Below are 25,274 nucleotides of genomic sequence, written 5' to 3'. Positions count from 1 at the left end.
TTCGATTCCAAAGAAGCGAAGAAGAATAAGAAGAAGAGAGGGGAAAGAGAAGGGAGTTTAGAAGTTGCGGGATCCTCTTCTCTTCGGCAGCATCTCGCCATAGTCGGTGTCAACCTGTCAAACGGCTTAAGGTTGAGGATGGCTTGGAGCTCAACTCTGGATCCCAGGAACCGCGGAAGCTAGTTGATAGAGCCAACCACGGCGGACACAGCTTGAATACGTGGGCGCGAAGAGACAGTCCCCACGCTAATTACGCAGCATGCTGCATCATTCTCATCTTGCAGCAGCTTTTTTGTTGGAGTCGAGGGCTCCGTCTCTCCCCACCAGCGGCCGACAGACGTTCTTGGATGCTCGAAAATCCCTCTTGTTGAATCTCACTTATTCCGGGCCCACATGGAAAATTCAACTTGGAAACCCTTTTATCTCATATTCCGTCTTGTCGTTCTTTCACGCTTCTATCGAGCGTTGGGGACATACCGAACTCACGGTCATGACGAGATAATCAACTGTTGAAACAAAAGTCCCGAGGTGCGGAGTACGCTCGCTGCATCTTTATTTTGTCCGTCAAACGGTTCAGTTCGAATTCGACACAAGGTCTTAATCAAAGGGCTGGCCCGGCCGCGTGTTGCCTGGAGGTTGAACTTGAAGTCATCAAGTGGAGAATCGCTCTTGGGTTGTCGATATCATATTCCAGCCACAGCCGTTGTTTTCTCAACTTGGTAGCTAGAGAGAGACGTCTACTCCGTCAGAAGTAGTTGAATGACATTCCTGGCTTTCACGCAATTGAACATCTCGAGTACTACCTAATCAATCAAGGCACATCCCTACTGCTCACTGGTTCATCACAACTCGCTGATCGGAATATCATCGGCCCGACATAGGATCCGATAAGGCTATATAAATGGTCCCCCCAAGCGGGACCGGCCGGCTGTTGGCACTGCTTCAGCAATCGCGAGTCTTGTTGGCTTCAATGAGCCTACCCATTGATACATAGACGATGGCAAAAGACGAAAGGAAGACAGTTGTGGTTGTTGGGTGAGGCTACGAATCTACCCAGCCCTAGAGCCAGTCTGACAGCCTGATTCTAGTGCCGGGGCTCTGGGTCTCTCCTCGGCGCTCACATTGCTGAAGGCGCTTCCTTCCTCGAAATATCGGATACTGCTTGTAGCCTCCTACTTTTCAGCAGATGGCCCCGACCCGTCCTTCCCCAGCACGGCGGCGGGCGCTCACTACCGTCCGATCCCAGCAACTACTCCTCAATTGAAATTCGAGGCCCGTCTTGCGAACACAACATGCAACCGGTTCCGGAATCTCGCCGCAGAGCATCCGGAATATGGCATCAAGTTCCTGGAGGGCCGCGAATATGTCTCTGGCGAAGCTGCGCCTGCATACCAAGCGTTGCTCCCTGAGTATAGACAACTAGATGGATTCCGTGTGCTTAACGATGACGAAAAACCGACCGACGTCGAATTTGCGGCGAGATATGAAACGTATACACTTGACCCGGACACCTATCTCTTTCATCTCTTACGACGGTATAGACTAGACGGCGGCGAAGTGAAGAGAGCGGAATTGAAGTCTTTACAGGAAGCTTTTGAGCTGGAGGGCCATGATGTAGCTATTGTTGTGAATTGCTCCGGGATGGGATTTGGCGACCCCCAGGTGTTCATTATTCGTGGTGGGTCCCCACCTTCTAGTGGGATACTTGGTTTGATTGCTGATCGCTTCTCAGGACAAACCTGCTTAGTTGCAAATCTATGCGACAAGACGATTACACAGCAAGATGCCGACGGTGGATGGAGCTTCGTAATCCCTCGTCCCCTAGGTGGCGGCACTATAGTTGGTGGAACCAAACAGCCTAATGACTGGAACTCCCTGCCGGAGGCGAGTATACGGAACAATTTGCTCGAGAAGGCGGCAAAGCTCTACCCCGCCATGTTGAATGCAGAAGGAAAATTCGACGTGATCCGGGATATTGTTGGTCGTCGTCCCGCGCGAGAAGGAGGCCTGCGACTTGAAGCCGAGACGTTGCCAAGTTCCACATCCTCGAAAAGGACTGTAGTACATGCTTACGGTGCCGGGGGGCGTGGGTATGAGCTTAGCTGGGGGATTGCAGAGGAGGTATTGAGAATGGTCACGGATATCTTACCACAAAGCCTTTTGAGCCGACTTTAAAAGGGCAGTTTTCTGACCAAACATTGCTATGCCAGAAACAGATCTAAGCATCAGCAAGGCTCTTTTGAGCAAGCTTCAGGATTTGTGGAAAAGAATATCACAGTGGACCTGATTGTGTCATCGCCAAGTGACTTAAGAAGGGAAAGGAAGAAAGGCTCATCAAGAGTGAATAGGCACTCCGTGCGACGAAAAAAAAAAAGGAAAGATAATAGCATGTCTTGGTTTCGATCCAAGGTCCTCCGGGTTATGAGCCCGGCGCGCTTCCGCTGCGCCAACATGCTTGTTGACGTATCGAGGAGGCGTGGGATGCCTGAAAGGAACTACAATTTTTGACAAGTGGGGATGAGTCACCGGAAAATCAAATCCGAAAATTCGCCGAAAAAGAAAAAATAACATGGCAACGGACACGCATCTCGATGATTGTTTGGTTGGTTTACGGCCAGTCGAGGGCTGTCTGGTGGATTTTTTTTCTTTGTTGAATGTGAAGGCAATATGTGCTGCATGTGGTTTGGTTCGGCAGTACGATTTTTTTTTAACCAGATAACTAACTAGCGATAAAGCCATCTGCTTTTATATTTAAATTAATAACCCATATTAGTTATTCCTGTGATTACTGCCCATATGCGATAGCTTTTAACTTCATGCAATTTGAACCCGGAAATCGACCCTAAATTTGCCAAAATAAAAATAGAAGAGAAAGAGTAAGCACACTCACGGAAGGGACCCTTTTGTCGCCATATGATTAATGGTCTTTGATATAAGGATTGAGCCTTTCAATAATATCTTCGACTGTTGGTACGGGAGAGTCATCAACTTCACTCCGTGGAATATGAGGATTACCGCTGTGACGCGGGTGTTTTGGTGGAATCAAGACATCATTCAGGACATGAATCACGCCATCTCTGGTAATCACATCCGAACTCGCAACCGTGACGAAGCCGTTGATCTTCATGGTCGCGAAGCGATTGAAACCCGCGATATCGACGCTCAAACGGTGGTGTTCGAGAAGCGTTGGCAGATCAACCTAAGTAAATTCGTAAACTGTGAGTTACGTGTTTCGATATGTTCCCGGCCTTGAAGCCTTGCTATCGGGTATCTCACATGGATGGTCTTGCTATCATCTTCGTCCTTCTTCGGGTGATGATAGGCATCAGAGTACAGTGTATGGTTAAAGGCGATGTGGTATTCCAAGAGCGCCGTTAGGTATTTCTCTCCCCAACGGCTAAACAGGAAAGCGTTAACCCTTGGTCCAAGTTTGCGGAACGCCATGTTAGTCGGTGCAAAGAAAGTGCCTCCGGTATGGTTGCAGGTATCATTGATTCTCTTATAGAGGCCGGTTTTCATTAAGCCAAAATCAAATGAGCTGAAAACAGAAGGAATAAAGCTCAGTGTATCAGATGATTGGAAAGGCGGTAATAAGAAATGGTCGAGAACCTGGACAAATCCATTCTTCGCGCACTAGAATCAGTTAGACAATACCCGTGGCTTGGGCGGAAACGAAAATGAAACTGACCAGGTTAGGCTTAACTATACGGGAGATATAGTTGATTGTCAGCCCGGTGACGCCGAATTGGGTGCTAATTCTTTGAGCATGGTCCCCTAACTCGTCTTGCTCTAGAAGGGTGGGGATCGTTCTGGTGTGAAATATCCCGCTTAATGTTTTCGGCTCTTCTAAGATGTGATATTGGACGAATTTTTTCACGTATTCCTTTGGCGGATGGCAATTCACAACCTTTTCCAGTGACTGGGTCCTTGGGGCTAAGACTGTATGGTTTTTTTCTGTGGAGTTAAGTAGGTCAACAATATCCTCAAACTGGGAGATGATGTTTGCAAAAAGGGATGTTTCTTTCTTTGAACTCATTAACTGGTAGGTTGTTTTGTCAGGATGTTCGCAATGGCCATGGTGACCAAATAGGCTGGGGTTTCCCAGGCCCCAGTTCTCATAGTCGAGCCCATCCACATAACTTTGTGTATCGTCTTCCGGCCCCGCCTGATGCTGTAGTTGTGGATGATGAAGTGCCGAGATCGAGGACAATTCCACGTTATCTGATATCTCTTCGGTAAACGACGTAAATGACACAATATTGTTTTCAGCGTCACCGTTGTCCGGGACTCGTTCGGATGCAGTTGGGGGCACTGAGTCTATGAAAGGCTTCATATAATTCTGTCCTGGCACAATAAAGCCTGCCGCAGTACACGCGGCGGCGGATATCAAAAGGGTGCACTTCATCCTGGCAGATTTTGAGGTGAAGGTCGAGGCAGTCAATTACTTGAGTATTCAAGAGGTAACCTTCTTGCGTCTAGGATGACATAACTGATTGCTGGCAAGCAGCAACCCAGTCTTTGGTTCTGGCAAACTTCAACCAGTTCTAGCTTTTGACGGCATTGCCATGTTCGCTGGGTCTTATTCGCCCAGACCCGACTGAGCAAAGTTCCAGCATTATCATAGACCATTAGGTGAGATATAACTTTGATGAGCCAGACAGAAGACAGATGCATGGCCTGTGTGTCCCCGTTGCTATTTTTCATTCCCCCAAGTCCATCGCTACAAATTGAGCTGCTGTCAAGATAAGCATTCTCAATGACGTCATAGGAGCCGGCTCACTTCTGACTAAGCCAGTGTCTTGGCAGCCGTCTTTATTCCAACATCAAACGATCAACTTCCGCTTCCCAACATCATCGTCTCTCTTCAATTCGACATCAATGCGTGAGACAGTGAAAGGACACCTAGCCGGTTCGATTCTAGACTGCCAACGTCGGGCTCTCTCCGTAGCAGTCAGCAAAATGCTTTGCACAAGTCCCAAAGTCGACAGGACCAAAGGGATCCTCCGATCATAGCCTAGGTCCAATGGGAGTCCCATGCTCTTCATTTAGCCCGTGGCTTGTTGAAGTGCTGTCTTGTTCTTTTCTTCCTCCTAGGTTAGCATGCTAGACGTGTTAGCCGTGTTTTATCATTGATGAATACTTGGAGTCTCAAAAAGGGCGAAACTATTAATCCAGACCAGTCCATGTATCCTGATTTGCGCCCAAGGCTTTCTTCGTAGATAATTTCTTTTCAGATATTCCACCTGAGAGGCTTTTATTGAGATGTGCTTTGATCTGAACCGCTACATAAATAAACCTCGGAATAGTCCGCGTTGGATACAGCTTGGATACCACTAGCTTTGTGTTCACGTTGGCGTTCCCTAGTTGCCGAGCACACTTTGTTTTGATCAACGAGTATCATTTGCGCTCTTGTCGTCTCTCAAGTAACCTAACGCGCTACTTGTAATCACCTATTCTCTCTTTCATGATTCATCGCATTTAACCTCGCGTTACTTTTCGCGGCTCCTATGCAAAGGGGTGCGAATTGCCTTGAAATTGCTCAGTCTTAAAGGGTCTCATTCTTTTTCCGGATAGCCAAATCTTCAGTCATTGGTTTGTTTAGCCTTTATTAGCTTTGAATTTTCATACAAAGGGTATTTCTCCAGCGTATTTGGTATTCGCTCCTGAACCATCGCTCGAGTTCGCTGTTTACGCCAACTGCTAACCATTCACGTTGCTTTTCAGAGCCCCTGTATTCTAATGACGGTTCTTCCTCTTTCATATGGAGAAGGACGCGTCTAGGGTTCGTCCTCGATCGCAGCGGCAGCCACTTTGCGACGCTAGCAACCGAGCCAACATCGCTCCGGTCTCTGTATGTCAATCACGTTATGATTCTGCAACACTGTCTTCAGAGAAACAAATGAAGTCCCCGGACCCCACCGATCCCCAGAGTGACCCCAACTACCCAGCCATAATTGCGGAAAATAAGCGACTGTCTGCTGTTATCGATTCTCACACGGATTCTAAACGTAATTCGGCCATCTCGACCACCTCCGCGGATTCGGGGAGGTCAAGGCGCAAAACCCATATTGGCCCATGGCAGCTGGGGAGAACACTGGGAAAGGGATCTACTGGGCGAGTTCGTCTGGCAAAACATGCTATTACAGGCCAATCTGCGGCAGTTAAAATTGTGTCCAAAAAATCGGCTGCCTTAGCCCAGAGCCAGAGTATTGCGGCTATGGATAAGAATATTTGTGCGGCGCCAGGTTCTAGAGCAATCCCGTCTGGTATTGAGAGAGAGGTCGTGATTATGAAACTCATTGAACATCCAAATGTTATCAGCCTATATGACGTTTGGGAAAACAGGGGAGAACTGTGAGCCTTTTGGTCTAAAGCCTAGAGGAGTTATCTACTAATCTCCGTTCATTTAGATATCTCGTTCTTGAATACGTAAAGGGTGGCGAGCTTTTCGACTATGTCTCGGAACGGGGCGCACTTCCAGAGATTGAAGCCGTACGTCTCTTCAGGCAAATCATCGCTGCGTTATCCTACTGCCACCAGTATAACATTTGTCACCGCGACCTTAAGCCCGAAAACATTTTGCTCGACTCTCAACGAAATATTAAACTGGGCTGATTTTGGAATGGCTGCTCTGCAGCCCGCAAGGCCATTGGTTGAATACGTCTTGCCGGTAGCCCCCATTACGCTTCGCCCGAAATCATCAATGGATACAAATACCAAGGCCGATAAGGCTGATATTTGGAGTTGCGGAAATTATCTTATTTGCTATGCTAGCTGGTTTCCTTCCGTTTGATGGCGGAGACTTACAAAGCACGCTGAAACTCGTGAAAAAAGGTGAATACATTCTACCACCATGGTTTAGCCCTGAAGCCGTAGATTTGGTCCAGCGAATATTGCAAAAAAAGCCCGAGAACAGAATCCGCATGGACCAGATGTGGTTGCACCCTCTTCTTGCAAAATATCAATCGCACCCGGTCATTGCTGACTCTCCAATCGAGTCCATTGGGCCACCACCCCCTTTGCCGTCAAAGGATTTCAAAAAGATAGTAAGTCATCGTCGTGACATTGATTCTGAAATCCTTAGGAGTCTGCAAACATTATGGCATGGAAAGCGAAGGGAGGAATTGATTGAAATGCTGCTTAACGATGGGTAAGTTTACCGTCTCCCCGCATGCTTTCCACCGTTAACCACCCGCCATATAGAGCGAACCATGAGAAGCTCTTTTACAAGGCGCTATTAAAATTCAGGGACGAGCAGCTTGAGAACTATGAAGGTCCCCCTCTGGAATATTCTTCTAGCGACTATCACCATGTCTCAAGGCCAATGTTCAGACCATATAGAAGGATGTCGAGCAACCATGGTGAAAACAACATGTGGAAGCGCTCCAAATTCTCCATCGCCACCAATACCTCGGGTCTGAGAGAAAGTTCTAGCAGAGTCCCATCGTCCGCACGAACTATTGCGAGCTACGACCCTTACAGGTCATCACGAACGGCCATAGCAGATCCAAAGGTTGAATATGCCAATGTTACCATTCATAGACATTTCTCAACCGACTCCGACCCCGCTCTGGGTTCAAGATTGTCACCCGCCATTGGAGAATCAACAGGAGTTCCCACTTCTTTTAATATGCCATCCTCATCAAACGACGGTCCATGGAGTTCATCGAGACGAAGCTCGCTGGCATCCTTCCAATCCCGCAGCTCCATCGGGAGCTATCGCCAACGAGTCAAATCTGGTTATGGCTATAAGAAAAATGTAAGCTTTCGCCATTTGCAAAGCCATGCTCCCAGCAAACGTCGTCGTCGAGTCGAAGCTCCCCGGTTACAGTCCCAATATTCGCTGTGTGAAGGAAAGCCGAAACTGCCAAGTCATCAAACTGAAAGAGCGAAAAGATTATCTACAGATAGATTTAGCAGCCCCTCGCTGCCGTCGCCACCAACCTGCGTTCGTCAAGCAAAGAATAGGGTTGGCGAATTGGAATTGGGAGCGAAATCACGCCAATCTTATCAATATTGGAAGGAAGAAGCTCGAAAGGTATCACAGGAGTTAGAGCAGATCTGTGAGGAGGCCTTCAATAGCTCATCCCTCTCGTCTTCACGCACAATAGAAACTGGAACCAGATACCCAGAGTCGCCTGTCACCTCAATCTCCACCCCTGGAAACCTGAACAGTTACTATGCCCGGAAGAACCTAGTACCTGTACAGGAGGAAAGCCTTGAATCCTCTAGCTCTTATGCAACCCGAGAATTAGCTGAAACACGTCGCCGCCTAATCGAACATTCAAACCAAGCAAGTGCTGATGGGCTACCCTCGTATCTTTCAGAAGTCATTGCACATTTGGACCGCTTAATTGCAAACAAGTCCTCTGCTAAAACAACTAATGTTACGACAGCCGTGGCTGAACAAACTCAGACATCCTACAACTCCAAGGAGAAACTGCAGTCCATTTCAGAAGAGCGGCATATCGTAAAGAATTTTCTTTCCGGTGAAAGCGATGCCAGTTATTCCCCTATTCCTTTAACTCTAAATGACTGGGGGAAAAGGAAGACAATTCGAGCGGTACCTGACTCAACTAATAACCTTGGTACTATTAAACCGTTGACTATCCGCAAAAAGCGTACGACTCTTGAGTTCCCGGTCCATCCCATTGACGCTCCATCTCCCGAAGAGCAGCAACGCAGTTCGAGCGAATCCATTGCTCGCAATCGATCCGTTCCTCGGCGAACCACCGGGCGATTCTACAGTGGTCTTGAGCCCATTGAAGAAAATCCGAGATCACCGAAGAAAATCGAAGCCCGAAACTCTGGAGAAAGCAGAAAATGGTCTTGGTTTAAGCCCAATCCTCAGAACTGCGAAAGTGCTGGGCCCTCAAGGCCACCAAAGGACGTATATGTCTCATCAAGACAGTCGTCAATTTCCAGTATGGTGAATCATAGCTCCCAAAGCGTTGGGGACACACCTGCTATTGAAGATAACAATTTGAACTGGTTCAAAAAAAGTGGACCAACAGAGAAAGGGAAGAGACTCTTGAAATTTTTTGGTAGGAAAAAACACGACAGACCGGCACTTGAACTTGGGCAAGAGGGTATGCATGGACCTAAAAGACATTTTTGGCTCTCACGAACTAACGTATAACTAGTCAACGATAGTGATTTCGCTGTCAGTTTAGGCAGCAAGGATGAGAGTGATAATTCCGATACTAGCAATCCGGCGGATTCGACCTCGACCAGACTTAGCTACACGAATTCGCCAACCTTACCGGCTTCGAGTCAGAATTGGTTCGTGAAATTCTTCCATATCAAGCCCGCGACCAGAACCATTGCACTCAACACATCCAAGTCGCGTGCTCGACGGGAAGTCCTCAAAATTCTCCGAGAATGGCGAAAGTATGGGATGGAGGACATTTATTTTGATAAGCAGAACAGTCTGATACGCGGTAAAGTCGCAGAATTGAATTGTAAGCACTTGAGAATTCATGTCGACGTTGCGTTTAGTGCTAACGAAACTGACAAGTTCTGCGTCTTCGTCCGGTCGAATTCTCTGCGGAACTCTTTACTGTACTTGAATATGGCCGCCACGTCAGCCTCAGCCTCATGAGATTGAAACAAGAGCGCGGCGCTGCGTCCTCTTTCCGAAAAGTCGTGGAGACATTGAGCGTAGTACTCCAGCAACGCAAATTACTTGTTGAGGATTCAGGAAAAGCGAAGAAAATGGCAAAAGTCCTCAACCTTACAGTTCAGTAGAATAGGGATAGATCTCTTTTGGGCGCAAGGCCGATATCAGCAGATGGTTTGCAGTTGGCTGAACAACGAAAATCCCAAAAGTAGTTAGGATAATGTCAAATTTCACTTCGTTTTACTTTCACTTTTTCTCATCTCTGCATGGTATTTTCAGCTTTATCCGCAACCTACTAATCGATTCCGCACCACTAGTAGCGGACACCGGGCCGGGGCATGGAGGGATGGCTCCGCCCCGCCCCGCGGGAGCCCCGCTTCCCGCTCCGCTTTCCCCGGAAGTTTTGTCGGGCCGAATTAGCACGTTGAGGCTCTACTAACAAAGCTTGGTTAACTAGCCGGCCAAGAAAGGGAACTAGCGGAAACTAAAAGGCGGAATGCAACTTGCACGGGCTTCGAGGCTAAAGTCGGCCTACAGAAGCCTCAAAACCACCAACTACGAACTATACGCAGATGGATGTTGGGAAGAATGAGATAGTTGGGGATCCCCAAGGGTGAAGGATGGGACGCTGACACATCATCCCAACAAACATTGAAACAGTTCTGGTCATTTCCAGCCTCATAATGGGCATTAAGAATTATGCACAAGACGTCAGGACAGCTCGGAATAAGGAAACCGTCAAGGAGTTCCATGGCTTAAGTCCCAGTAGGGAGGCCTTTGATGACGCAGATCCTCAGAAGAACAAAGGGACTCAACAGAAAACAGCAGAATCATGAGAACAGAAAACGAAGAAAAGAAGCAATCAGATAGCCGCCCACCCATCCATGTCCTAGTATTCATTCCACTTTTGCATTCCATAGAATCCGAACCGGGTGCCCAACGTGGTGTTTTCATGCCCCCCGCCCACCGATGTCGCTCGAATGCAATCTATTAACAGAAACCAAGGAACCGGAGACAACGGAAAGCAAGCAAAACCATTGCCGGAAGCATTTCGCTAAAAGAGGAACAAAAAGACATCGTAAATCAGATAACGCAACGTCGCTGTGGTTTCCACACTGCCATGCAAAAAGTTTGCAGGACGAATAATAATCAGATAGCCGCCCACCGTAGGCCCGGATGTTGCCTATGTTTCAATGCAGAATAAAAAAGAGTCTGAGAACATGCAGCGTAGCTCGAAAAGCAAAAAAGGATAGGTTAAACAAGCAAATACAAACGAAGGGAAACAAGTAAGCCAGCGTACCATAGTTTAAATATCTGATTAGTGGGTCGCCCCAGGTTATTTTATAAATCTTTTGCTGGCGGGAGAAGCGGAAGTGATTAGTTTCAAAGCAAATAGAGGTAGGGAACTGGAAGAGCGTTGGCGACGGAATCACCGGTAACCCCCGAGCAATATCGACGTACGACGAAGGGACGTTAGAGCAACGCAATTTCGACACGAGAGCCAACATGGTAGCTTCAGAATATGCTTCAGTATGTTCCATGGTATCGGATCCGGCTGGACGGCCCAGACGCATGAGCAATACGTGACTCAGGCCTGTAAGAAGTTCTTAAACCCGTCCGCACATCTCGCAGCTCCCTGAACATTCTTTCCTTTGAAACGGAGAAAAAGTGCTCTTTGGAGGTCTTCAAGTGTCTGTCGTCGAAAGGAAAATTGCAGTTGCCAAACCCCCACGCACGGGTTATCTGCTAGCTGTCGAAATGGCTCTGTTTGACAAGGAATCGAGTTCTACATGTTCCCATGACCAGCATGGGAAATTATTCGTCAAGGACTTGTCGTTTGCCGCGAGAGGTTTTCGGCGAATTGGATCAAATGATACGCAGTCACGCGATACGACCCCGGTTTTCCACCCATAACACACCCGATATAGCCTAATGGCGAGTTCCTTGGGCCCCTATCGTCCCAGCCCTCGTCTATCCAGCGCGCTGACCATGCGGTTATCGGTATCGCTGCGCGTATTTTCTGCCGGGACTAACATGTCCGTTACACTGAGGCCGCTGCGCCTAGCTGCAGAGGCCTGCCCGGGAGGTGGAGTTTGTCGCGACTCGGTCGAAGGCTGCGGGAGCGGCTGTAGGGTTGGGTAAGGGAGAGTGGGAGCCGAGGGATTAGCGCCGGGTGGTGGATTGTGGGACTGATCAAACGAGTATGATGAGTGTGACGACAATCTTCTCGTATCCTGGCCAGCGGGGAGGTAAGCGGCGCCGGAGGTTGCAACAGAGACCGGGGGAAGAGTTGGGGGCTCAGAATAGTCGTAACCAGGACCTGAGTCACGTTGTCCTTGCGGTGCTCGCTGTGGGGACGACCGGGAAGAGTTAGAATTTGACGCGGACGGAGAATGACCACGAGGGTGAGACAGGGACAGTTCGCCAGGATGGGGACGTTTTCGACTCACAGGATCATGAACCATTGGCGGATGGGCCATTGATGGCGTTGAGGCTGGTGGCCCTGGCGGTCCTGATACTGGTTTCCCGTATGGTGGTTGCGGCTGCTGGTACATCATCACCGGAGGCAAGGCATTTTCCTGCCCATGGGGAGGTGGCGCCGGAGCAGTCGACAATGGTTGGCCATGGGCACCATAGAGCATTACACCACCTGCCGGTATCCCTTGCATTCGTGCCGTCGCCTGAATATTACGAAGATGTGGGTAGGCAGTGTGGGCGGGGACAAAAGCCTGTGTCTGGGAAGAAACCGGCATGAACATGCAATCCTGGTTAAACCGTACGCAATTGCTGCACCGGCCATCCTGGGACGTGTCGAATCCGGAACAGCGAATCTATGGCATCCAAACAAGCATCGATTAACACTGGTCAGTCAGTACGCCTGTATTTGAACTACACACCTTCCGTCTACGACAATACCGACAAGCTATCGCGGTCCGTTGTCGTGGAGCAGCGGTGGGATATACGACGGGCGGCGCTGGAGGAGCAGCAGGAGGAGCGTACATTTCTGGTGGATGCGGGTATGGAGGCGGATGGGAGAGACGGTAGGCATCCGGCGGGGGGTGCTGGACGTGATGCTGAACCGTGGCCATGCCAGGTGGAGGAAGCGGCGGGGGGTACTGAGTGTAGGGAGGCGGCGGTTGAGTGGGCGCAGCCTTTAAGTTGGATGTTAGATGAGTGCTTCAACGGTTGAATGAGGCGAGGTGTGTCAATGGGATGCGGAAGCAAAGTGGTTGCATGTGAGAGAGAAAGGGATGGTTTGGTGTACACGTCAAACGAGGCAGAAAGAGAGCGGGAGGGCAAAGATATAGAAGAAATGGGACGGGCTCAGACGGAAAGACGGGTGCCCAAAGGCAACAAGCAGGTCACAGTGGAGAAGGGGAAGGGGTTAGAAATACGGACAGGATATTGAGGGTAGTCAGGTTGGCCGGCGGTCCACGGTGGCGGTGGAAGCTGTCCTTGACGGTGGGACTCGTTGGACATTTGCGGCCTTGTGAGCGGTAAGGCAGGCAACTGAATCCTTCTTATATCAAACTAATTTTATGTGCGTATCGTGCTGCAGTTGGGGGGAGCAGGGATCAGCTGCAGGAGTGCCAATGCAGCCCTTTTCCCAACGCTGCTGCAAAGCGAATGACGGCACGAAAAAGCGGGACCGTCCGGGACAAGGATTTTGGGCCGAATGGGATGCTGTTCTTCTTTTCTTTTTTGATTTCGGATGCTAGGCGCCAACGATGCCCCGACAACGACGAGTGGAGTTCGCGATTCGTGGATCTCGCATAGCCCTTTTTTTTGGTGACAGAGAGTGAGCCTGGCACAGGAACCCTTTGAAGATGTGACTGTGTGCGCAAAGATGGAATGGGGGGGGAGAGAAATACCTGCTCGAGACTGAAGTTGTGCAGACAAACGAGGTCAAGGATGTAGTTCTGAAGCCGGTGCGAGAGGCGAGAGGGAGGCAGTCACTTCCTCCTACTCTCTCAACAGCGAGGCGCCAAAAGTCAGGATGGGCCCAGGACGGGGGATGCCCGATGAACAGTCTTTCTGTACAAATTTCGCGCTGTCGCTTTTTGGCTACCGGCTGCTACTGAAAAGCCCGAGGAAACTGAAAAATATGTACAACCCGGCTGGCCGGGTGTCTGAGCCAAACGTGTCCGTTTTTGCGTGTGTCTGTGAATCAACAAGCCCAATCCGGGTCTTTTGTCAGTGTATTAGTTTAGTCCGGAGTGTGGCAGACGAAGCGGTGAGAAGCTTTTGTCCCCAAAGACCCAATTGGGGCCCGCAAGGATCGTCCAACTGGGGAGAAGAGGAGCAGAAGAGGAGGTCAACAAGCTCGGATAAAGAGATGCCAGGTGATCTTTACGAACGCAGCCAAAGCAGCAAGGGAGAGAAGGAAAGCGGCTGTTTACCTGATGACGATTGATAGACGCACCCAGAATCGGCTAGACTAGGACCCAGACAGGCGGGAACGGGAGAACTACAGCTGGGGGCGAGGAGAGAGAGGGGAAAACGAGAGAGACAAAGGGAATGTGAAAGGGAGGATGGCGGATTTGATATGTTGCAAATGACACGGAGAGAAAAGATGGAAAATTGCACTTTGATTGCTCGGTTTACGTCTGTCGATAAGAAGATTAATTCAGCCCACCGTCCCCAACGCAACCGAAAAGTTACCAAAGAGAACGGAAAAATTAAGGGAAAAAAATCGATAAATGGAGAAAGCGAAAAACGAGAGAGAAGAGAACACCAAAGGCGCGTGCCGTGCGTCTCTCTCACTAGAGGTTCCACTCCTCGCAGTGTAGGTTCAACCTAACTCTCTTCCGGCATCCTCTTTTTGCCCTTCCTTGGGCTTGGTTCCTGCTCAACCATGGATGCGATGGAACAGGATGGATTCGCTTGAGCTGGGATCAGCATTGCTCTCTGCAATCTCGCCTGACCGGGAAGCGATGCTTCAACAATCGCCTGATGTCCCCCCAAGACCACAAAGCCAAGATATATTAAAAGCCCGTATCGACTGGATTAGCATGCTCACTCTTGAATGCTGGGTGTAACCGCCCGGAATCAGATCTCCTTCGATGTCCTGGAGAATTGTATCTCAATTCTCTCAAGTACAGCCCGCCCACCCACCTCGGAGGATCCCATCCGACGGAAAAGCGAAAAGGGAAAAGGAAGAGATGACATCGAGCGTCATTTGCGCCCACAGCAAATCAAGAACCAGAACACCCTCGCCTCCAATAATGCGAGATCCCTGGAACAAGCAAGGGGGCAAATCATTCATCGTGGCTGGTTGAGCGGAGGGCGGAAGGCTAAGCAAGGTACCGCTGTCTTGGTTTCAACTGTCAAGCCTGGTTGAGATTCTGCACACCGAGCCATCTGAAGATGACGCTTATCCCGCGATGCCTTTCCATCGGTCTTGTTCTTACAACCCTGCGATCAGCCGGGATTGCCGTCTTGATGCCCGTATCAGGCTGGTTTTGTTGTTTCAGGTTAGATACCTTACCATACCAAAACGCCGCCAAAACAGCGCTGAAGAAACGGCCATGAAGTATCAACATTCCATCTTCTTGTCAAGCGGACTGTGCAGAGGAGGGTGATGGTGTCTGGCAAAGCCATCATCGAAAAGATGCCATCAGATCCAATAGATCTTTGTTGGACCGTTGATCTCAAACCAGTAAAAGTTTCCACCGCCCAGACTTCAATAATGATGCTCACATCCCCCGTCACAAGCTCCCAGCAAAAGGGTCTTGTGCTCGGTTTTCGCCGCTTTCTCCCCATCTGCCATTGTCAACATCACGATAGTGGCGAAATGCGTCGTCATAAACTCTTCTACCCCACCATCTGCGGCTCCCATATCAAAATAGTTCAGCTTGGTTCAATAAATCCATGTATTTCCCGCCATTTAAACAGCCAAATTGACTTCCCTCCCATTGCACACGGTAAAGGTTATCCGGCATATTCCCACTGCGGAACGGTGCGCTGCTGCATCTCGGAACCACCCTCCCTCGAACCTCAATTTGAGCATGGTCAGCTGTGGACCGGAGTTACTAACTGCCGAATTGCAAGCATTTTAAACCACCAAATCTGGCAGATTCAATCCTGTGCATTGTCCGGGCCTTCTCTCGCCCGCTCTCCTCTGCATCAGCTCCTTTAGCTGAGCATTATATACACCCATCGCGGTTTGGCAAAATTACGATTGATTACGTAAAATCAGTGTGCATCCACACGGGCTCCATATGACCGCGGTCATGGATGGACCGGAATAGTAATTGAGTGGACTCTTGTCAAGGGGTATCTGCACGATGAGCTTTGTGTCCTCCTGTCTGTACGACTTGATTGTCTTTTTTCAGCCTTAGCCGCCAACGGAACATGGTGGGGTTGCATGAGTCTTGTCAGGGGCACGCAGCCGTAGCCAGCTCAAAAAGAAAAGTAATAAAATGTACGAGGCTTTTATTGCCTTAGAGCCCCGTTCTTCCTCTTCTTCCGGCCGGAAATCAAGTCGGAGCAATGCCTCTCTCCCATCTTGCTTTCTAGGCTCTGCAGCCTCGGTCAAAGGGACCACGGTTCGAAATTATTATTCGCCAATTTGACGTATGTCGGCTTTCGGACCATGTAAAGCCCATGCTAAAAGTTGGCTTGACTCGGTTCCAGTGGCCTTCGGGTGTTCAGATTCTAGATGAGCCTCTGGAAGAAACAGAATTTGACCAGCGGATTGAACCAACAATTGGACCTGTTCACAGGTGCAATCAAAAAGCGTGTCATAACACTGATAGTCATGAAAAAGCTTTGAATTGCTGCGTGCAGGGCGAGGGGGTCCACACTACTGATCGCCGAAAAGGTTAAACCCGCGCAACACGTTTTTCAAAAGGCCTCTTGCGAGGATGGAGCATCTCCATGCTCCGTACGGAAAACTATATTTGGATGGGCTGAAGTATGAACCATGTATGGCTGGACGTTTGCCTGGCGCATACGTGGCCAAATTCCAACTTCGTTTGCATGTAGATGTACATCAAGATACATATCGAAGAGCGGCGACCGTGGTTAAGGCAAGCCCACGGGCCGTCCTTGCAGCGACTCGCTCGACGGGAAGCGTCATACCCGTCGAGCATCGGCAACCTGTGCGCGAGAAGGCTGCAAAACATACGTGACAGCGGATGAAGGTGCGGGTGGGTCGTCTGCAGCTGGACTCTGAGTGGCGAACGGAGTGGAACCTTGGCGAAAACTGGTCTTTGAGCGATCGACCCTGTATCTGCGAGGTCAAGCATCATTATTTTCCTCTTTTTGTAACCGAACATCTGGGACCTGCGGGTGTGCACGCGAGGGCCGTGGCGGACCTTGCCTTCTGGATTCTCCATCCTCCAGCTCCTTGACTTTTTGAACGCATGTCAGCCCTCCACTTCGCCCAGAGCCAAATACTCACCGTCTTTATGATGCAATTGATCTTGCACGGCGCGATCCTGCCCGACACCTTATTTTAGATCTCTGCCATTTTGAGGTTGCACAGATGACTCTCAAAAGAGAACTGTGCATGTTTCAGACCGAGTGATGGCACCACACAACTCGGCAGTCTGTCGCCAGGACTCGCTGGGTGACTGCGGATGTCTACCGGCCCAATAGTGAGCGCGCGTCGAGGAAACGTGGAATCAAGGATGGAATAGAGCGGTGAGACGCCGTGCGGGGGGGCAGATAGTCGCGTTGGTGGCTTGTTCCTGGGAAAAGTCTCAGCTCCAAGAGCCAAGCTGTCATGAGAGCGATCCAGAATACCACCAATCAACTCGCAACACTTCCGTCGCCCAGCGAAGTTGTGAGATGCCGGATGCAGCTGAAGTGGAAAGACGATTGTCTGTAAGGCCGAAATGCGAATCCTGCTTAATAAGCTGATTTGGCGGAAAAACTCTTCGGCGGTGGTAACCAGATTTCCGTATCGTAAGTTACGGTTTGTGACTATCAGGCAGGCTTGAATTACAACACGCTGCTTGCACCACGACTCAACCGGCATCAAGGATTCCCCCTTCCCATCACCGGCAAAGACTCGCCCTGTCATCAAATCAAACCCGCTGGAACGGCTTTTCTCAACAAGTTGGACAATCATGGATGGATTCGACTTAGCCCGGTCACCAGACTATGCATGTCTGCGGGCGGAATTTCAATTGCGATTTTCGTCGCGATGAAACTGTCTTGGTGCAGCCGCCCCTCGCCTTCTGAATCGTATTTACGAGCCGAAAGTACATGCAGGCGCCAACCTGTTGTTAGAACCGAGAACAGTTTGCAATATGCTGCGGACCTGCAGTTTCCCAGCTGAACTTCTGCCCAGGATTCATGAGGACCTGTGATCGGTTATTCACGAGTTAAGCGGATAAGCGCGGTGTGTAAAGCCAAAGATCTTGTTTTTACCGAACCATGAGAATCCAATGGCAGCGTGGAGGCATTCCAAATTGCATGTGCAAAACCAGGGCCGGGTGTTTTGGCGGAGGTTGGCTCAGCCCATGGAAGGAGTGCACCTCGGTTATCGAAAAAAAAGAAAGAAAAAGAGAGAGGAAGAATGGAAATAGCTGCCTGTTTCCCTTCCCCTGTGTTCCCGTTGTCTCCGCATGGCCCCAGGATCCCGGGAAATCTTCAGTGTCCTTGCACAAGAAGATCGACTAGCGGGCTGCGGGCCGCCCCGATTCGAAACGGCGATCTCCAGGCTGAGCTGTTTGCAACGACGGCGGAAGACAAGAACCTAATTTTCAGTAACTGAAAAAAAGAGAGGGAAAAAAGCAACGAAGGGAAGATGGCAGGATTTGGATCTTGATTCCCATAGAAGCCAGTTCGATATCGTGGGTTTAATTGGCCCTACTTTGTCTGCGCTGCACGACGCTCTGGATATGCACAAGCGGCACGTTGCATTGCGGACAGATCATGTGTCCTGTCACCGGGTATGCAGGCGGCAGATAGCTGAGTATCCATTACCTATTATTAGTCCGTCAATTGTGATTTTTGCGACATTTGATGCGTGTGAGCATGCAGGCCGATCCTTGCTGCCAGTCTCGAGGCCTGATTTCCGTTTATTTTTTGTAGCGAGAAATTATCCCATTTCATTCAGCTCAGTGCTTGAAACATGGTTTCCTTCAAGCTGGCTCTGATAACGGGCAACGTCTCACCCTGTGAGCGCGGCAGCCACGCTAAGTCGCGGCTTGAATGGAATTCTCGTCGAGTTGGTAAAAGGCGGTGTCGAAGAGTCAGCGCGACGCGTGCAACAGTATTGACCGACTTTTGTGTGAACCATTTTCCTTTTCAAGTTCTGGTTGTCCCTTTCGCTCTCTCTTGCTTCTGATGCATCCAAAATGTTAATCCCACACCGCCTTGTTGTCCGCGTCCGCCTCCGAGCCCTTCGCGCCAACCACATCAGGGCTCGAAATGCAAGAAACACATGCAGGTGGCAGTCGTCATTTCAGCATCTGCGAGCTCGTCCTTCGGTTCTTTTGTCAACACGACGAACCGAATCCACTGCAACATCGGCAAGCCCCCTTCAATTTCCCACATAAGCCTTCACATCCCGCCTACCCGCCCTACCCGCCTGCCTGTGCCTTTTGGGCTGCATGAGCGCGCGGGGGGAGCAGGGGTCTGCTTTTGAAGCCGTTGGGCAGCAAGGAATATTCACGGCACTACTCCGTACGAAGAACCATCAATAATGACAATCATGAGCTGAGGATGCACCGCAGGCATTGCCCACAAAGGTACCCATACGATACGACGCTCGAATTCAGCGCTAGCGGAGACAGAACGATACCGTCCGTAATGAATGAAATACCGTGACCTTGGCAGTACCCAAAGAATCCCCGGCGACGTCCACGTCTGTCGGGTCGAAAGATGCCCACGACTGGACGGCCGACGCTTGTCGTCACAGCCAGCCAGTCACATGGACGATGATGGACGTGGTGGCCGCCAGCTGACCCGTCACAAAGGAGAGAGTCTCAGGACCAAATCAGATGGGCGGTCCCGGCACTAATGCGAGGCAGTCACCGCCGGTTGCGCAAAACCCGCGCTTGGCCCGATTCGCAAGGTGGGGCGGGCCTGCCGGCTGTGACGCGCTGCGCCACATCCCTGGCCCCTGTCGCTTCCGCTTGACCCGCATACGCTGCTGGTCATGTGCTCTAAGCTCAGCCAATGGCCCGCGCCCCTGCGCCCCACCGCACTCCCGCCATCGTTGCGTGCCAAGCCTGCTTGGGATCCCGGCCGGGCGGGTCGTGGTCTCTCCGGGAGCACACCAAGGCCAACCTCCCCCAGAGATCGCGACTCGGCGCGATATGCACGGGTCGAAGCTGCTGTGATCGAGGACCTCCATGTCGCCAGTCTCGCTGTCCGGTTGCAGCGATGATGTTCAATTCCATGTCCATGTCCAGTATTAGCCCTGCTGGTTCTCTGATATGAGCCTAGAGTTCCGCTCCCCAGGGTCTTCAAAGCCTGGCTTCGCGTTGGCTGCAAGAGGAGACCCAACATCCTCGTCCGTTTCCTTGACTGCTCAAAGTCAGGATCTGTACTCCGGATGCACTGCGCCATATGCACTGCTTCGTTGTCCATATCACATTTCCCGCATAGCCTTACCTTCCCGTTGTGAGCACATACATACGCGGCCCCTCCCGCTCAAGCAGCCAGATCCCCTTGACGACAAAACGACCACCACGTGTCACGACATGCGACGCTGACTCCTTGCCCAGCAGCGACGGTGATCAAGGACAAGGCTTCCTTCTGAAGCTGGGATCGCATCAGATGGGAGAGAACATCAAAGCCTTGTTGGGCACCAATGCAACGATGAGCTCCGTACTCCGTAGTTGCCTCTCTTTCTCCTTTTCTAGACTCCCCCGACCATTGACCCGGCCCCCTGGATGGGTGAGGCATTGATGGGTGGTTGAAGGCGCCGGAAATGGCCATATCAAATTGCCCACAATTTCAAGAGACATGGAGGTCTCACATGCCCCTGGGTAAATGGATTTCGATCCGGGCGCCGCCGTTGTGCGTCCCAACACCCAAGAAAGCTCCAAAAGAAATACTCGAGTGCTTGATTCTATAAGATCTCCAAGGCTGGGTCAAATCCATACCACATTTGCGATGGGATGCTGGGATTATCCGTTTCTCGAACTGAGTGGGCTCCCTCCGCCATACTGGACGTGATTGGTTGTTTTGGTACCTACAGGGCAGGGTCTTTCATGCTCCGCTCAAAGCTCGTTAGAGAAACTTCCCCGCGTCTAGAGATACTCTTCGGGGCGATGTCGAAGCCCTGTTTGGCTAATAAACCTCATCTATTTGGTCTCTACTCGCTGTTGACTCGGGTTCACTTTCATATCCGTGTATATTTACCCTGATATAGTTATCTCTCTAACTTGCGTTACCATTTTATCGCCTCTGGAGATAGTTACAGATTTCAATAGTCATGCATACCCAGCAGCTACCATTCTTTACAGAGCACACGCCAAATCAACAATCTGGCATCAGAAAAATATTTGCAATTTCATGCATCGGGACCGGACTCCATTGCAGGTGATCACATGGCACCGCCAAATGTAAGATGTGCTGCCCAAATCAACACCCGATATTACCAGTCATCACGCATAGAAACCCTCAATCCACGAAACGTCTCACCGCACACCAGGTAAAAACTTTTTCTCCAGGTAGCCTCAGCTTCCCGGCCCGTCTTTTAGACAAACCGCAAGTAGTACGTACCATGGCGATGGCTGGCCATGCTTCTCCAGAGGATCCAAGACGCCCTCTTCTCTTTTTTCCCCTTCGTTGTGGGAGCACTCGAGAAACGCAAGTAACTTTCCTCCAGTGGATGTTCTCGTGTTTCATGATAGGGATCATGGCCTTGGACTCCCATACACCCCCTTCAAAACGTTTGTCAGGATCTTCCAGTCCTTCTCAGAATTATGGTACGCTATGTTTCGAAGTATCACCCTTCCACAAAGCGACCGGAACGTTAATTTCCTTTGGTCATCAAACAAACGAATCCATTATTATTTCGAGGATCTCTAGCAACCTGAAAGCGTGATCAAGTATTCAAACTCTAGATTTCCCAGACTTCTGGAAGGTTGGTCCCCTTTCCTCCCTTCCGGACGTGGGTGTCAAGGGCTCAACATCGGGCAGAAAACTTTCGAATTTCTCTCGTCGATTTGGATCAGGTGGGCTCGAGCTCGCAATTACATCTTGCGTAAACTTCTTGGAAACTAGCTGGCCACGTTTCTAACCGTTCCAGCTATGTTCAAGAGGACGGAGTGGCTCCGTCATCGTCCTCACTCTCCTCATCTTCCTCTGGGTCGGGCATCACGACGCTGTTCAAATATGTGACCTGTCAAGTCGAGATTTCCAGTCAATAATCCAGTTAAAAAGAAGATGGTGGGCGGGGCCTTGACTGTGGGCTCCACCGGCAAATACGCGTGTACAAAGCATCTCTCCTCGTCGTTGAAAGATGCCACATCACATGGGGAAGTGCGAAAAGGACGGGTTAGTGCAGGGCTTGTGAGACCAGACAGTGGTCCAGTCGGCAGCCAGGCAGGGGTCGAGAAGCAACGACTCTCGGAAAGAGGGTCCAGATGTGGACACTCAACTGTCGCCATGACTGAAAAGGAATCGGGCTTTTCCGGCCAAGGAGCCAACAGAGTTGATCCCCTTCTTTACCCGGAGATATGCAAGAAGAACGGGATTTTGGGATCATGGGTAGCAAAACGGATAAAAGTCAAATGCTGATGTGCCCAACCTCCCCGGCTTTCGCATCAAGGGGGCCAAAGGGAAGAGGCAGGGTCCGTGCAAAATAAACGGGAGAAGCCAGATAGCCAGGAATACTCACAAAGGGAGTCATGATGCCAATGACATTGGCAATTCTGTCCAGGGCTTCTAGACCCAATAGATCCTGATCGCCGAGTTTCTTGTTGAGGGTGAAAGAGCGCAGTCGGAGTAAATCGATGCTCTTGTTGTCAGCACTGTAGCCCTAAAACCGAGGAAGAAAAGTTAGTCGTGAAAGAATGAGCAAGAATTGGTTCTTTGTGCCGTGGTACCAGCTCCCACGGGCGGGCGGCAAAAGCCCTCTGTTGCAATAATCAAAGAACCCGGTAGAAAGAAAATAGTGAACCAGATATCAAAGGCTGGTAGTGTGAACTCTGAGCTGGGGCTTGTGGCTTCAGGGGCCTGGGCGCGGCGATGAGCCAGTACGCCAGAATTCCCAAACTTGGTGTCGTCGATGCAATACCAACTGTGGTGCCTCAGAAACGTCGTGCTGGCGGCGCCAGAAGCCTTGAGAACATTCAAAATAGCCTTGACAGTCTCTCCGCCACCCAATTGATGCTCCTCGTGACGATAAATGCTGGCTGTTGGCCACCGAGTCCGCTCAAGGTGCAACTGTGCAGAACGCCAGCATCGAGTCAACAGCAACTACGGCCAGCCGAAAGGCCAGCAGCAATCCTACAACGCTTTGCTTCACAAGACATGATGGATCTTGATGAGATGAACCAGATTCAGCTCGTTTCTGATTACACAGCGACATGCGACTTCGGCTTCCTGCCCAGCGCGAGCATCTGCATCACTTGCAGTCACGTTTACGCTATGGCTCGCTCACAATGATATGGAAGCATGAGATACGGGACTGATGAAGATCGATGTGCGGCTGTGAGCTCGCAACGTAGAGGTGTGTTGTTGTGTGGCAACACGTAATTGCAAGAAACACTCCGTTACCTTTGGCTTTGTTTTCAATGCGGTTTCTTGATTTTGACTGACGAAAGCCTTCACTATCTTCTTTTCTTCGTCAGGAACGCCATCGAAGATTTCCTTTCGCACTTCGGGATGGCTCAGAACGCGTTTGATACGCTCCGATCGATTGTCCACGTCGTCTCTTAGAAGCCTTAATCTCGCCGCGTCTGGCATCCATAAACCCGAGCCTAGAAATGACGGTTAGGACAAAGCATGGTTGGAATAATTCCTGGCAATTCTCTTGCGCTGGAGATCATATAGCAGATGGTTCGTTTTACCGGTCCCACGTCCGGCGGCAGGTCCGTTTCGAATAGGTAATGGACCTGACCCAGGCCACTTGAACGCCGAGAGACGTAGTGGGAATCCATGCGCCGACTAGCAAAGTAGAAATCGGTTGAAACTTACCGACAAAGCACCTCTCTGGTTCTAAATGAACGTAATAGGCGGCATACGGACCTTTGCGGCCTGTTCGAGACCTATAACATCCTGGATTAAGCCCCAATATATACCGAAGGAAAGTGATTAGAAGTTTGGGCTTACCATGCCGCTGAAAAATGTGGCTAGAGATCGTCAGCTTTGAACGCCATTGAATATTGCGACAGGGTTTAACATGGGTTCATTTATATCTTGGGGACATGCATACCTTATAGGGGGTCGGATCGTTGCTGAATCGGACATCTCTGTATATACGAAATACCTAGGTTTGATCCCCGTTCCGTTAGTGCTGTGAAAGAGCTATATAGCACACTTGGAACATACCAAATCTTTAACCGGTAATTCAGGTATAGTACTGTCTTTCTCGATAATCTTTTCCGTCAACTTTTCCACAAACGTCTCCCAATCCTTTTTTGAGGAACGGTAATCCGCGTCATGTTCTAAGCAGTTATAAGCCGAATAATCCAGACAGGCGCCTTATAGAGCACCAGTTTCGAGAGACCACATTACTTTTCAACCATTCTCTGTCATTGTTTGCTTTCAAATCTTTCAGGAACAGCATTGTATTCGGATGAATCGTTTCGTCTTCATATGGAACATCTCCCGGGTCTCTCGCTTGAGGTAGTTCAATGAAAACCTCTTTGCCCGGGCCTAAGCCGGTCCGCACCCCTTCTCTCCATAGGTCCTTTCTGTGTGGTTTTCCAATAGGTGTCTTTTTGTCCTGTGCTTTTCCCATAGCCCTTCGATTTGCGCTTCTAGCTTTTCCCTTCCCTTTGCGTTTCGGGGTGAAGTCATCACTGTCTTCTTCGAAATCGTTTGTAGACTCTTCTTCGTCTTCCTCAATCCTGTCCGGGATATATGTATCTGCATTGCTTTGATCATATGCGGAACGGGGGCTCGAAGCTAGGTCTGACGGGGGAGCTGAGAGCTCATCATCTGAGCTCTCCGGGCCCAACTGCGCAAAGTACTTGCTCCGTTTGGGCGTGGAGCTTGAGGCCGTATCCTTCTGAAACGAGTTTTCCCTTGGCCTTTGCCTTTTAGCCGGCGTTTGTGTGTCGAGAGAGAGGTGTTGGGTGGCACGACCATTGGGGAGGCCTGCATGCGCGTCGGGAGGTAGGCGGGTTGAACGACGAGGCATGACGGGACGGTGTTAGCTAGTTCAATTCCGGTTTCTTCTGGATTCCAATGGGGTTAGATTCCCGATGCTAACGGGCTCAGGTGCTGGATATTACCTCTCAAAGCGGCCTTTGTAGTTCATATATGTAGCTCTCCTTATCGCGAGGTCGTCAAAATTGGCCCATGCATGGCCACGAGTTGGTTAAAATAGCGCGGATCTTGACGCCACCATTGATGCCCACGACTCCGACGATCCGACTTAAATTATTAGTTAGTTACATGAGGGAACAAGCAGACATTTTTGATCTGAATGGGCGGTCCAGAATATCTCTTGTGAGAAAAAGAATTTTTTCAAGCCGTCTGAAGTCCCCAAACTGACTTGAAATAATAGTTAATATAA

At 50.1% G+C, this 25,274-nt stretch overlaps 8 protein-coding genes and 1 non-coding gene across 9 annotated transcripts; 3 read left to right on the top strand and 6 right to left on the bottom strand.

Annotated features, from left to right (window-relative positions):
• Positions 1 to 997: 997 nt before the first annotated feature.
• UREG_04496 (uncharacterized protein) lies at positions 998 to 2,175 on the top strand (the record flags this gene model as incomplete). Its single annotated transcript, XM_002544933.1, has 2 exons — positions 998 to 1,035; positions 1,089 to 2,175. The coding sequence occupies 2 exons, from the start codon at positions 998 to 1,000 to the stop codon at positions 2,173 to 2,175; spliced, it is 1,125 nt and encodes a 374-aa protein (XP_002544979.1).
• Positions 2,176 to 2,384: 209 nt separating this feature from the next.
• Positions 2,385 to 2,456, bottom strand: UREG_07961. The gene has a single exon. It is a non-coding gene; the product is annotated as a tRNA-Met (tRNA).
• Positions 2,457 to 2,917: 461 nt separating this feature from the next.
• UREG_04495 (uncharacterized protein) lies at positions 2,918 to 4,405 on the bottom strand (the record flags this gene model as incomplete). The annotated part of the gene is made up of 3 exons (XM_002544932.1): positions 2,918 to 3,199; positions 3,277 to 3,633; positions 3,689 to 4,405. 3 exons carry the CDS (start codon positions 4,403 to 4,405, stop codon positions 2,918 to 2,920), a joined length of 1,356 nt encoding a protein of 451 aa, XP_002544978.1.
• A 1,356-nt stretch (positions 4,406 to 5,761) lies between these two features.
• On the top strand, positions 5,762 to 9,747 carry UREG_04494 (uncharacterized protein; the record flags this gene model as incomplete). Its single annotated transcript, XM_002544931.1, has 7 exons — positions 5,762 to 6,354; positions 6,411 to 6,492; positions 6,675 to 7,046; positions 7,113 to 7,150; positions 7,204 to 9,089; positions 9,144 to 9,461; positions 9,518 to 9,747. The coding sequence occupies 7 exons, from the start codon at positions 5,762 to 5,764 to the stop codon at positions 9,745 to 9,747; spliced, it is 3,519 nt and encodes a 1,172-aa protein (XP_002544977.1).
• A 555-nt stretch (positions 9,748 to 10,302) lies between these two features.
• Positions 10,303 to 10,455, top strand: UREG_04493 (uncharacterized protein; the record flags this gene model as incomplete). The annotated part of the gene is made up of 1 exon (XM_002544930.1): positions 10,303 to 10,455. One exon carries the CDS (start codon positions 10,303 to 10,305, stop codon positions 10,453 to 10,455), a length of 153 nt encoding a protein of 50 aa, XP_002544976.1.
• A 1,116-nt stretch (positions 10,456 to 11,571) lies between these two features.
• On the bottom strand, positions 11,572 to 13,099 carry UREG_04492 (uncharacterized protein; the record flags this gene model as incomplete). Its single annotated transcript, XM_002544929.1, has 4 exons — positions 11,572 to 11,967; positions 12,070 to 12,354; positions 12,517 to 12,771; positions 13,019 to 13,099. 4 exons carry the CDS (start codon positions 13,097 to 13,099, stop codon positions 11,572 to 11,574), a joined length of 1,017 nt encoding a protein of 338 aa, XP_002544975.1.
• Positions 13,100 to 16,178: 3,079 nt separating this feature from the next.
• UREG_04491 (uncharacterized protein) lies at positions 16,179 to 16,988 on the bottom strand (the record flags this gene model as incomplete). Its single annotated transcript, XM_002544928.1, has 3 exons — positions 16,179 to 16,334; positions 16,576 to 16,735; positions 16,939 to 16,988. 3 exons carry the CDS (start codon positions 16,986 to 16,988, stop codon positions 16,179 to 16,181), a joined length of 366 nt encoding a protein of 121 aa, XP_002544974.1.
• A 2,583-nt stretch (positions 16,989 to 19,571) lies between these two features.
• Positions 19,572 to 19,931, bottom strand: UREG_04490 (uncharacterized protein; the record flags this gene model as incomplete). Its single annotated transcript, XM_002544927.1, has 1 exon — positions 19,572 to 19,931. The coding sequence occupies one exon, from the start codon at positions 19,929 to 19,931 to the stop codon at positions 19,572 to 19,574; it is 360 nt and encodes a 119-aa protein (XP_002544973.1).
• A 1,911-nt stretch (positions 19,932 to 21,842) lies between these two features.
• On the bottom strand, positions 21,843 to 24,896 carry UREG_04489 (uncharacterized protein; the record flags this gene model as incomplete). Its single annotated transcript, XM_002544926.1, has 9 exons — positions 21,843 to 21,929; positions 22,428 to 22,568; positions 22,646 to 22,975; positions 23,309 to 23,511; positions 23,729 to 23,799; positions 23,864 to 23,883; positions 23,967 to 24,020; positions 24,083 to 24,198; positions 24,269 to 24,896. The coding sequence occupies 9 exons, from the start codon at positions 24,894 to 24,896 to the stop codon at positions 21,843 to 21,845; spliced, it is 1,650 nt and encodes a 549-aa protein (XP_002544972.1).
• Between the last annotated feature and the right edge of the window lie 378 nt (positions 24,897 to 25,274).

This window comes from Uncinocarpus reesii, genomic scaffold (genome assembly GCF_000003515.1).
Source record: "Uncinocarpus reesii 1704 scaffold_2 genomic scaffold, whole genome shotgun sequence".
NCBI lineage: Eukaryota > Fungi > Ascomycota > Eurotiomycetes > Onygenales > Onygenaceae > Uncinocarpus > Uncinocarpus reesii.
Note: the sequence above shows the minus strand (reverse complement) of the source record. Positions and strands in the feature narration are given on the sequence as shown.